The sequence below is a fragment of the Musca vetustissima genome, unplaced genomic scaffold, assembly GCF_032173495.1.
Source record: "Musca vetustissima isolate MV318-11 ecotype Yass unplaced genomic scaffold, APGP_CSIRO_Mvet_v1 utg497977, whole genome shotgun sequence".
Lineage (NCBI taxonomy): Eukaryota > Metazoa > Arthropoda > Insecta > Diptera > Muscidae > Musca > Musca vetustissima.
The window spans coordinates 1-13,216 of record NW_026872657.1 but is presented as its reverse complement, the minus strand read 5'-3'; the positions used below and the strand labels follow the sequence as shown (position 1 = coordinate 13,216).

The following is a 13,216-nucleotide window of genomic DNA, read 5'->3' as shown; positions in this document are numbered from 1 at the left end:
CATGCCCCGACCGAAGACAAAGATGAGCAGACCAAAGACATATTTTACGAACGCCTAGAAACAGCATATGACCGTTGCCCTGCCCATGACATTAAAATTCTGCTAGGAGATTTTAATGCCAAAATCGGAAGGAAAATATTTTTGGTCCCACTGTCGGAAAATTCAGCCTCAATGAAGAAACATCAGACAACGGCATGAGGTTGATTGACTTCGCGGCAGCAAAATAAAACATGGTAATTAGCAGCACCAGATTCAAGCATCTCGATATACACAAGGCCACTTGGATTTCTCCCGATCGAACAACTAGAAATCAAATTGATCATGTTGTGATAGACGGAAGGAATTCGTCCAGTGTATTAGACGTCCGATCGATCCGAGGAGCGAATATCGAATCGGACCATTACCTTGTGGCAGCAAAGGTACGGACCCGTCTTAATGTAGCAGCAAAGGTGCGATCTAATGTAACACGGAAATTTGACGTCGAAAAGTTGGAAACACATCAGATAGCAGAAGCCTACTCGGCTCAACTTACCCAACTGCTTGACGAAAGCACCCCTTGTCCCGATAATAATAATAGAAGCACAATGGCAGAGAATTGCCAACTTCCTACAAACTGCAGCAAAAGCAACACTTGGGTACCAAAGACCACCACCAAGAAATCTGTGATACGATCAGGAGTATCGTAATGCTACTGAAATGAAAAACGCAGCGTATAGGGCAACCCTGCGGACAGTAGCAACGCGTAATGCGGTGGAGAACTATCGGGAGAAAAGGAGAAAGGAGAAACGTATTTTCAGAAAAAAGAAGAAAGAGCGTGAACAAATCGAGGTGTACAGGAGTCAGAATGAAGTCCGAAAATTCTACCAACGGGTAAAACACCAAACCGAAGGCTTTGGTGCAGGGACATCCTCCTGTAGAGATAAAGAAGAAAACCTGGTGACAGACACAGACAGCGTGTTGAGGATCTGGAAGGAGCATTTTGAAAAACTTCTGGTATCAAATAGTAGCGGCGAAGTGGATACCCTAGAACCAATAATAGATTACGGTATAGAGTATATACCACCTAGCCAAGATGAGGTCGGAATAGCAGTCTATCGGCTGAAGTGTAATAAAGCAGCAGGATCCGATGAGTTACCAGCCGAACTATTCAAGTCTTGTGGTCAGATGTTGGTCAGGAGCATGCACCAGCTGATTAGTAGAATTTGGCTAGAGGAATGCATGCCCAATGAAAGGAACCTCAGCATCCTGTAACCCGTGCACAAAAAAGGAGACAAGACGATACGTACCAACTATAGAGGCATAAGTCTCCTTCCCAGCGTACTGTGTGAACGACTGAAGCCAATGGTCAATGACATTATTGGATCATACCAATGCGGCTTCAGACCTGGCAAATCCACCATTGACCAGATTTTCACTCATCGAAACATACCACCTATTCGTCGACTATAAAGCCACATTCGACAGCCGTATCAGAGGTCTATAAAGCCATGTCTGCATTCGACATTCTTGCAAAATTAATTCGGCTATGCAGGATAATTTTAACTGGCCTAGCAGTTAAGGTCGGAAAGGACCTATCGAAGCCCTTCAATACCGAACGAGGATTCAGACAAGTTGATAGTTTGTCGTGTGACCTTTTTAACATCCTGCTGGAAAAGGTAGTACGAGAGGCAAAAGTGAAGAGAAATGGAACTCTGTACACCAAACAACACATATTACTCGCCTACGCCTATGGATTCGACATAATGGGTCGAACACTGAGAGCGGTAACAGCCACCTTTGAACAATTTGAGAAGGGGTCTGCCAAAGTGGGTCTGGCAATAAACGACGAGAAGACCAAGTTGATGGTATCAACGCGCAAGACGTCCGGTAGACTCCGACCAGCTGTGGAACTTGAGAACTACAGCTTCGAGGTAGTCAAAGATTTTATATACCTTGGTACCGCAATAAACAAAACGAATGACATCAGTTTTGAAATTCGGAAAATGATAGTGATGGCCAACCGATGCTACTATGGTTTGAAAAAACAACTCAAAAGCAAGGCTACCTCCCGCCAGACCAAACTCACACTCTACAAGACGCTGATACTACCCGTGCTGCTATATGGATCTGAAGCATGGGTACTTACGCAAGCAGATAAGGCAGTTCTTGGAGTGTTTGAGAGAAAAATTCTCCGAAAGATCTATGAGCCTATCTGCGTTGACGGTGAATATCGCCGTCAAATGAACCATGAGTTGTACCAGCTATTTTCGGACATCGACATTGTTAGACGTATTGAGCTGCAGCGACTTCATTTATCACATAAAACCTAAATCAAATAGACATATGCCTACTCTCAATTCATTCCAATCCAATTCCGCACATAATCGAATGTGAAAATTTATTTTGCCCGCAATCATTTATTTTATTTTCTATTTATTACAAAAATTGCCACAAATTTATTTACAAACAAACCATTTGTTTGGACATCAATTTACAACACAACAATAAATATCCTGACGTCCTGGACATACGGCGAACATTTATCAAAACGGAAATTTACCTTTGCGAGGTGAGGGAGGATGGGAGGGTTTGGCCAATAAAAACAATGAATAACTTATTGAACTGACTGACCGGAAAGAGAAAGTGTAACATTCACACACACACATATCTAAACATATGGCATATGTGAGCGGAATATACATCCACAGTCACGTTATAGTAATCATTCGTCATTAGGCCATTGAAAACTAAATAAACATCGATTGGTGATCACAATGTATGGCAAATCATCAATTTGTTTTACAAGGTTGTGCCAAAGAAATTCGATATGAAATTGGAAAATGGAACAATTCCGATAACAGACGGAGGACGAAAATGTAATGTTTTATTTATGCCATGTTCTGACGGGCATTCGAACAACGTAGTTCGCTCTCAGAATTACGTACATGAATTAACCCGTTCATACAACACCATTCTTAATTCATGTCATCAGAGTTTTTTTATTTCAAACATTTTGTTTCTTGTTTGACACCAAAATTGTAACATATTTGCGTGAATCACATATGGATCTAAATAGAAAAAATAATTCTCTTTCTCCTGACTATAATATCAACCCCTATCTCTTTACTTTTAATTCATGTTTTCCATTTTTTCTGAAAATATTGTTGTTTTCAATACATTTTTATATTTTCTCAACTCAAATGTCACATTTAAAAAATTGGAGAATTTTTGTTTGGGTTTCCCCACTTTTGTTTCTCGTTTTGTACGCTAATTAGAACCAAGGGGAAAGAAATGCATATTGCATTACGTAGACAACAAAATTTACATCCTTCTGAATATATAAAAACTAGAATTTGGGTTACTTTTCATTCATCATTTTCAATTTTACTGAAAAATTTTGAAAAATTTAAAAATTTTTTCATGCTGTCAAAATTAATTTATTTTAGATAAATTCTCTCAATTGTTAGAGATGGGACAAAATTTTTGGTGATTCAGAGAGTGATTCGAATTGAACAACGTACAAAAGTCGGTGTTCGCTCAGACAATTTTGTATGGGGAACTATGTAATTACTTCATAATTAGGGGTCGAACAACGAATGAGAGAGCGAACAACGCTCGTCTGTACATGGCATTATATAAGCAAGGCCAACAGACCTGAAAATATTTATAGGTTACAGGATATGAGTTTTATGAACATTGACATCTGTTCTTCAAATGTTTTTTCATTCAAGATTAAAAACACATTATTGTTTTTAATTATTGACCTTCCTTTACAATTTTGAAAAAATTAAGCTCTCACAAATCCCCACAAATATTCATTAAAATATCAAAAATTCTCCACACAAAAAAAAATCCTTCAAAATGTAATCCTTAGGGCCTTCCATAAAATTATGAAATAATCCCCACTTATACCTCCAAGAGTCCTTTAAGAAATATCCTCCAAAAATCCTTTAAAATCCTCCATCTTCATATAAATAAAAATCCAGATTTGTGGTTCTACTAACCTCCTTCTTTATGGTTTTGGCTTTCAATTTTTCTTATTTGTTTCCTCATTTTCAAAACACTACCACCACCACTACGACCAATTGCATAAAACTCCACAACAATACAGGCATTAAGTGTCCGAACATAAACCTAATGTCAAATAAAACATGTTTACACATAAATTACCCAGGAAAATTACTACTCACATCTGTCCATGAACAAATACGATTTACTCCATTCTGCAAATCAAGCAAATCGCACAACACACGATATGCTTAACGCCCACAAGCTAACACACATATACATCGGAACCCTTGGCCTCAAAGGAGCAATTGACTTCACTACAAGTGAATAAAGCCATAAAACCATTTAAACAATGAAGGAACATTTTGCGAAGGATTACAAATGAAAGGACTTTTGAAAGAATAAATTTTCAAGGAGTGGAATTTTTAAAGAATATTTTTGAAAAGGACATCAACATTTTTTAAAGAATATTTGTTCAAGCATCCAAAACAGGCGTGGATTTTTAAAGTATATATTTTATTACTTAATAAGCCGGCTTGTTACAGAACGGTTGTTCCATAAGCCGAGTTTGAAAATGATTTCCAAGCGCATCGGTCTTGTGCGCATCTCCTCCAATTTGAAAGACCATGTTCCGAGATGTTGTATTCTACATGGTCTTTCCATCTAATTCGTGGCCTTCACCTTCTACGTGAACCATTAGCTGGTTCGCTTTTATATGACTTCTGGGCTGGGGCATCTTCATCCATTCTCAAAATATGACCTAGCCAACGTAGTCGCTGCAGCCCAATACGTCTAACAATGTCGATGTCCGAGAATAGCTGGTACAACTCATGGTTCATTCGATGACAAGCAGATCGGTCCGGTAGCTCTTTCGGAGAAATTTTCTCTCAAACACCCCAAGAGCTGCCTCGTATGCTTGCGCAAGTACCCATGCTTTAGATCCATATAACAGCACGGGTAGTATCAGGGTCTTGTAGAGTGTGAGTTTGGTCTGGCGGGAGGTGGCCTTGTTTCTAAACTGTTAACTTAGACCATTGTAGCATCTGTTGGCCATCACTATCCTTCTCCGAATTTCAAAACGGATGTCATTCGTTTTATTTATGGCGGTATCAAGGTATATAAAATCTTTAACTACCTCGAAGCTGTAGTTCTCAAGTTCCACAGTTGATCCGAGTCTCCTGGACGTCTTGTGCGTTGATACCATCAGCTTGGTCTTCTCGCCATTTACTGCCAGATCCATTTTGACAGACTCCTTCTCAGTTTGTTCAAAGGTGGCTGTTATCGCTCGCAATGTTCGACCCATTATATCGATGTCATCGGCGTACGAAAGTAACATATGCTGTCTGGTGTACAGAGTGTCATTTCTCTTCACCTTTGCGTCTCTTATGACATTTTCCAGCAGGATGTTTTAAAATGGCACACGATAAACTGTCACCTTGTCTGGATCCTCGTTCGGTATTGAAGGGCTCCGATAGGTCTTTTCCGACATTAACTGGTGACCTTGTGCCGCTTAAAGTTATCCTGCATAGCCGTATTAATTTTACAGAAATGCCGAAAGCAGACATGACTTTAAAAACCTCTGAACGGATAGGGTTGTCGAATGCGGCTATATAGTCGACGCATTGGTATGGTCTAATAATGTCATTGACCATTGACTTTAGTCGTTCACACAACACGCTGGATAGCACTTTATATGCGATGGGAAGGAGACTTATTCCTCTATAGTTGGCACATATCGTCTTTCTCCCTTTTTATGCACGGGACACAGGATGCTGAAGTAGCAATCATTGGACATGCATTCTTCTAGCCAGATTGTACTAATCAGTTGGAGCATGCTCCTGACCACCAATCTTGAATAGTTCGGCTGGTAACCCATCGGCTCCTGCTGCTTTATTGTTCTTTAGGCGATTAAATGCTATTCTGACCTCATCGTGGCTATGTGGTATACAATCTATAATATCATCTCTTATTGGTTCAGGGATAACTTCTTCACCGAAACTATTTGATAACAGAAGCTTTTCAAAATGCTCTTTCCAGATCCCCCAACACGCTGTCTCTATCTGTCACCAGGTTTGCTTCTTCATCTCTAAAGAGGACGTGCCTGCACCAAAACCTTCGGTTTGGTGTTTTAATCATTGGTTAAATTTTCGGACTTCATTCTGACTCCTGTACAGCTCGATTTCACCTTTTTTATTGTTCTTTCTTCGTTTTTACTGAAAATACGTTTCTCCTCCCTCCTTTTCTCCCGATAGTTCTCCATCGCATTACGTGTTGCTACTGTCCGCAGGTTATCCCTTTGCGCTTCGTTTTTCATATCAGTAGCATTACGACACTCCTGATCGTACCACGGATTTCTTGATGGTTGGCTTTGGTACCCAAGTGTTGCTTTTGCTGCAATTTGTAGGGAGTGGGCAATTCTTTGCCATTGTGCTTCTATACTATTATCGGGACAAGAAATGCTTTCGTCAAGCAGGTGAGTAAGTTGAGCGGAGTAGGCTTCTGCTATCTGTTGTGTTTGCAGCTTTTCGACGTCGAGTTTCTGTGTTGTGTTAGATCGCACCCTTGCTGCTACATTAAGACGGGTGGGTACCTTTGCTACCACAATGATAATGGTCCGAATCGATATTAGCACCTCGGGTCGATCGGGCGTCTAATACACTGGAATAATGCCTTTCGTCTATAACAACACGATCAATTTGATTTCTCGTTGTTCGATCAGGAGAAATCCAAGTGACCTTGTTTATATTGAGATGCTTGAATCTGGTACTGGTAACTACCATGTCAATCAATCTCATGCCGTTGTCGGATGTTTCTTCATGGAGGCTGAATATTCCGACTGTGGGGCCAAACATATTTTCCTTCCGCTTTTGCATTAAATTTTAATGTCATGGCCAGGGCAACGGTCATATGCTGTTTCTGGGCGCTTGTAGAAAATGTCTTTGGTCTGCTCATCTTTGTCTTCGGTCGGAGCATGGGCGCAAATGAGACTGATGTAGAATAACTTCGCTTTTATACGGTTTATAGCAATTCGCTCATCTACTGGAGTGAATCTGGAGACGAGGTCTTTTATTCTCCTGTTAACCATAAATCCGCAGCCAAATTCATGTCTCATTTCATGGCAGCTATAATAGAGGGTGTAATCGTCTGATTTACCTACGCCAGTCCCCTTTCCATCATATTTCCTGCGATAATGTCGGCTTTAAAAAACTGTCGGCAAATCAAAAACTACGTCTGTTCTGTACAAGGTGCGCACATTCCAAGTGCAGATTCCCAGATCGTGGTTCTTTATACGTTTGCGGGGGTCTTCAACATTAGCTCGGTTTTCTTTTTCTTTGCTTTTTCATAGTAGGAGGGGTTTTCCGAGTGTGGACCCGACGCCTCAACCCATTTGTTACAGTTCTTATGGGTAAACTCGGGGCTCATATCATCTCACTATTTCAAGGGGTGATGGAAATAGGTACCCCAGCTGACACCACGGGGAGGTCAGTGTCCACAATTGAGATGAAAGAGGGACCAAGATAAGCCTGGACTTTGCCATGTTAAAGCCAATCGGAACCGTTGCTTGGTATCTAACATCCCCTACGCCACCACCACTCCTTCGTTAGTTCCTGAAAAATATTCTTTATGAAATCCACGCCTCTGGTAGTCCCTGAAAAATATTCTTTATGAAATCCACGCCTCTGTTAGTCCCTGAAAAATATTCTTTATGAAATCCACGCCTCTGTTAGTCCCTGAAAAATATTCTTTATGAAATCCACGCCTCTGTTAGTCCCTGAAAAATATTCTTTATGAAATCCACGCCTGGTGGTGGTCCTTGAAAAATATTCTTTATGAAATCCACGCCTCTGTTAGTCCCTGAAAAATATTCTTTATGAAATCCGCGTCTATTGATGTCCTGGAAAAAATTTTTTTTTAAATATATGAAGCTCTGTTTGTCCTAGAAAATTTGACTCTTTTCTTGGTCCCAGGGCATGTCATTAAAATCAATATGTTTCCTAACACTTAACCAAAGGAGTCCAATATTTTTCTCCTTGTTTTTACATCCCTTCTTCCGCACACATTTTCCCAAATTCCTTAAGGACAATAGAGGTCATTGACTTACCGCAATTTCGATTCATTTTCAAAGTGCTTCATGAAACTCTCACTGGCCGTATGATGATCGACAATGGTCACGTTGCGACTTTGGAACGAGTGCAGCACTGCGATGTTGACTTCGACCAAGGCCTTATCCTTCCACAAGGAGGTTGGGGTGCGGGTATCCAAATTCATTTTCAATGCCACAGTCTGCAAGGAGAGTTGAGAAAAAAAATAGAGAAATTGAAAAAAAAAACACTCCAACAATTCATCATGTCAGCCAGACAGACATACAGCCAGCCAACCAGCCAGCATGTCGTGCTGCTGCTGTGCATCACTGATTCTGGTGGCTCTAAGTCAGCATGAAATATGATTCCAATTCATTCGCAAAAAATATAAAACAAATCCCTAAATGGATGTTAATCAACTGGTAATGGGGGGGGGGGGTGGAGAGTCAAGTCATTTCATGTAAACAACTACAGCAACAACAACAATGATCATCATAATGGCCATCAAAAGTTTTTATGTTCAACATTTGTTTGGCGGGTTTGTCTGTCTGTCCGACCCTCAAGGGAGATACCCCCTCCTCTATCACTTACCTCTAAAATATTTCGCCGATTAACATCGCACAAATTCCGACAACCAATCTCGGTGGACATGTACCAGCCACTGAATGCGGTTGCCGTAAATTGAATGCCACCGACATCGAACAGCATACCCGATACCGCGGGCAGGGCATACCAGCGCAAACCCATTTCACCGAACCATTCGAATCTGAAAGAGGAAAAAAACATGGGAAAATGAGAAAACAATGGTGGCAACAACAAAAGAGCTGTTCTCTATAAAATATTGAAATAGCAAGGAAATCAGTTAGCCAAAATTATTATTTTTCTAAGGCCAGCAAGCCAGCCAAAGCGCGGATTTTTTAAAGAAAAATTTTCTAAGTTCAGCCAGCCAAGGCGTGGATTTTTTAAAGAATATTTTTCTAAGGCCAGCCAGCCAGCTAAGGCGTGGATTTTTTAAAAAAGATTTTTCTAAGGCCAGCCAGCCAAGGCGTGGATTTTTTAAAGAAGATTTTTCTAAGGCCAGCCAAGGCGTGGATTTTTTAAAGAAGATTTTTCTAAGGCCAGCCAAGGCGTGGATTTTTTAAAGAAGATTTTTCTAAGGCCAGCCAGCCAAGGCGTGGATTTTTTAAAGAAGATTTTTCTAAGGCCAGCCAAGGCGTGGATTTTTTAAAGAAGATTTTTCTAAGGCCAGCCAAGGCGTGGATTTTTTAAAGAAGATTTTTCTAAGGCCAGTCAGCCAAGGCGTGGATTTTTTAAAGAAGATTTTTCTAAGGCCAGCCAGCCAAGGCGTGGATTTTTTAAAGAAGATTTTTCTAAGGCCAGCCAACTAAGGCGTGGATTTTTTAAAGAAGATTTTTCTAAGGCCAGCCAACTAAGGCGTGGATTTTTTAAAGAAGATTTTTCTAAGGCCAGCCAACTAAGGCGTGGATTTTTTAAAGAAGATTTTTCTAAGGCCAGCCAACTAAGGCGTGGATTTTTTAAAGAAGATTTTTCTAAGGCCAGCCAACTAAGGCGTGGATTTTTTAAAGAAGATTTTTCTAAGGCCAGCCAACTAAGGCGTGGATTTTTTAAAGAAGATTTTTCTAAGGCCAGCCAACTAAGGCGTGGATTTTTTAAAGAAGATTTTTCTAAGGCCAACCAAGGCGTGGATTTTTTAAAGAAGGCGTGGATTTTTTAAAGAAGATTTTCTAAGGCCAGCCAACTAAGGCGTGGATTTTTTAAAGAAGATTTTTCTAAGGCCAGCCAACTAAGGCGTGGATTTTTTAAAGAAGATTTTTCTAAGGCCAGCCAACTAAGGCGTGGATTTTTTAAAGAAGATTTTTCTAAGGCCACATAAGGCGTGGATTTTTTAAAGAAGATTTTTCTAAGGCCAGCCAACTAAGGCGTGGATTTTTTAAAGAAGATTTTTCTAAGGCCAGCCAAGAAGATTTTTCTAAGCGTGGATTTTTTAAAGAAGATTTTTCTAAGGCCAGCCAAGGCGTGGATTTTTTAAAGAAGATTTTTCTAAGGCCAGCCAAAAGAAGATTTTTCTAAGGCGTGGATTTTTTAAAGAAGATTTTTCTAAGGCCAGCCAAGGCGTGGATTTTTTAAAGAAGATTTTTCTAAGGCCAGCCAAGGCGTGGATTTTTTAAAGAAGATTTTTCTAAGGCCAGCCAAGGCGTGGATTTTTTAAAGAAGATTTTTCTAAGGCCAGCCAAGGCGTGGATTTTTTAAAGAAGATTTTTCTAAGGCCAGCCAAGGCGTGGATTTTTTAAAGAAGATTTTTCTAAGGCCAGCCAAGGCGTGGATTTTTTAAAGAAGATTTTTCTAAGGCCAGCCAAGGCGTGGATTTTTTAAAGAAGATTTTTCTAAGGCCAGCCAAGGCGTGGATTTTTTAAAGAAGATTTTTCTAAGGCCAGCCAAGGCGTGGATTTTTTAAAGAAGATTTTTCTAAGGCCAGCCAAGGCGTGGATTTTTTAAAGAAGATTTTTCTAAGGCCAGCCAAGGCGTGGATTTTTTAAAGAAGATTTTTCTAAGGCCAGCCAAGGCGTGGATTTTTTAAAGAAGATTTTTCTAAGGCCAGCCAAGGCGTGGATTTTTTAAAGAAGATTTTTCTAAGGCCAGCCAAGGCGTGGATTTTTTAAAGAAGATTTTTCTAAGGCCAGCCAAGGCGTGGATTTTTTAAAGAAGATTTTTCTAAGGCCAGCCAAGGCGTGGATTTTTTAAAGAAGATTTTTCTAAGGCCAGCCAAGGCGTGGATTTTTTAAAGAAGATTTTTCTAAGGCCAGCCAAGGCGTGGATTTTTTAAAGAAGATTTTTCTAAGGCAGCCAAGGCGTGGATTTTTTAAACATCCAGCCAAGGCGTGGATTTTTTAAACATCCAGCCAAGGCGTGGATTTTTTAAACATCCAGCCAAGGCGTGGATTTTTTAAAGAAGATTTTTCTAAGGCCAGCCAAGGCGTGGATTTTTTAAAGAAGATTTTTCTAAGGCCAGCCAAGGCGTGGATTTTTTAAAGAAGATTTTTCTAAGGCCAGCCAAGGCGTGGATTTTTTAAAGAAGATTTTTCTAAGGCCAGCCAAGGCGTGGATTTTTTAAAGAAGATTTTTCTAAGGCCAGCCAAGGCGTGGATTTTTTAAAGAAGATTTTTCTAAGGCCAGCCAAGGCGTGGATTTTTTAAAGAAGATTTTCTAAGGCCAGCCAAGGCGTGGATTTTTTAAAGAAGATTTTTCTAAGGCCAGCCAAGGCGTGGATTTTTTAAAGAAGATTTTTCTAAGGCCAGCCAAGGCGTGGATTTTTTAAAGAAGATTTTTCTAAGGCCAGCCAAGGCGTGGATTTTTTAAAGAAGATTTTTCTAAGGCCAGCCAAGGCGTGGATTTTTTAAAGAAGATTTTTCTAAGGCCAGCCAAGGCGTGGATTTTTTAAAGAAGATTTTTCTAAGGCCAGCCAAGGCGTGGATTTTTTAAAGAAGATTTTTCTAAGGCCAGCCAAGGCGTGGATTTTTTAAAGAAGATTTTTCTAAGGCCAGCCAAGGCGTGGATTTTTTAAAGAAGATTTTTCTAAGGCCAGCCAAGGCGTGGATTTTTTAAAGAAGATTTTTCTAAGGCCAGCCAAGGCGTGGATTTTTTAAAGAAGATTTTTCTAAGGCCAGCCAGCCAAGGCGTGGATTTTTTAAAGAAGATTTTTCTAAGGCCAGCAGCCAAGGCGTGGATTTTTTAAAGAAGATTTTTCTAAGGCCAGCCAAGGCGTGGATTTTTTAAAGAAGATTTTTCTAAGGCCAGCCAAGGCGTGGATTTTTTAAAGAAGATTTTTCTAAGGCCAGCCAAGGCGTGGATTTTTTAAAGAAGATTTTTCTAAGGCCAGCCAAGGCGTGGATTTTTTAAAGAAGATTTTTCTAAGGCCAGCCAAGGCGTGGATTTTTTAAAGAAGATTTTTCTAAGGCCAGCCAAGGCGTGGATTTTTTAAAGAAGATTTTTCTAAGGCCAGCCAAGGCGTGGATTTTTTAAAGAAGATTTTTCTAAGGCCAGCCAAGGCGTGGATTTTTTAAAGAAGATTTTTCTAAGGCCAGCCAAGGCGTGGATTTTTTTAAGAATATTTTTCTAAGGCCAGCCAGCCAAGGCGTGGATTTTTTAAAGAAGATTTTTCTAAGGCCAGCCAAGGCGTGGATTTTTTAAAGAAGATTTTTCTAAGGCCACATAAGGCGTGGATTTTTTAAAGAAGATTTTTCTAAGGCCAGCCAAGGCGTGGATTTTTTAAAGAAGATTTTTCTAAGGCCAGCCAAGGCGTGGATTTTTTAAAGAAGATTTTTCTAAGGCCAGCCAAGGCGTGGATTTTCTAAACATCTAGCCAAGGCGTGGATTTTTTAAACATCTAAGGCCAGCCAAGGCGTGGATTTTTTAAAGAAGATTTTTCTAAGGCCAGCCAAGGCGTGGATTTTTTAAAGAAGATTTTTCTAAGGCCAGCCAAGGCGTGGATTTTTTAAAGAAGATTTTTCTAAGGCCAGCCAAGGCGTGGATTTTTTAAAGAAGATTTTTCTAAGGCCAGCCAAGGCGTGGATTTTTTAAAGAAGATTTTTCTAAGGCCAGCCAAGGCGTGGATTTTTTAAAGAAGATTTTTCTAAGGACTAGCAGAGCCTTAGGCGTGGATATTTAAGCCTTAGGCGTGGATTTTTAAAGAAGATTTTTCTAAGGCCAGCCAGCCAAGGCGTGGATTTTTTAAAGAAGATTTTTCTAAGGCCAGCCAAGGCGTGGATTTTTTAAAGAAGATTTTTCTAAGGCCAGCCAAGGCGTGGATTTTTTAAAGAAGATTTTTCTAAGGCCAGCCAAGGCGTGGATTTTTTAAAGAAGATTTTTCTAAGGCCAGCCAAGGCGTGGATTTTTTAAAGAAGCGTGGATTTTTTAAAGAAGATTTTTCTAAGGCCAGCCAAGGCGTGGATTTTTTAAAGAAGATTTTTCTAAGGCCAGCCAAGGCGTGGATTTTTTAAAGAAGATTTTTCTAAGGCCAGCCAAGGCGTGGATTTTTTAAAGAAGATTTTTCTAAGGCCAGCCAGCCAAGGCGTGGATTTTTTAAAGTAGATTTTTCTAAGGCCAGCCAAGGCCAGCCAAGGCGTGGA

The 13,216-nt window shown here is 40.1% G+C and overlaps 1 protein-coding gene across 1 annotated transcript; it reads right to left on the bottom strand.

The window, feature by feature from the left end:
• Positions 1 to 8,085: 8,085 nt before the first annotated feature.
• LOC133337470 (nitric oxide synthase-like) lies at positions 8,086 to 8,835 on the bottom strand (the record flags this gene model as incomplete). The annotated part of the gene is made up of 2 exons (XM_061545691.1): positions 8,086 to 8,271; positions 8,661 to 8,835. Coding segments are annotated over 2 exons (361 nt in total), but the record flags the coding sequence as incomplete, so codon positions are not given.
• Between the last annotated feature and the right edge of the window lie 4,381 nt (positions 8,836 to 13,216).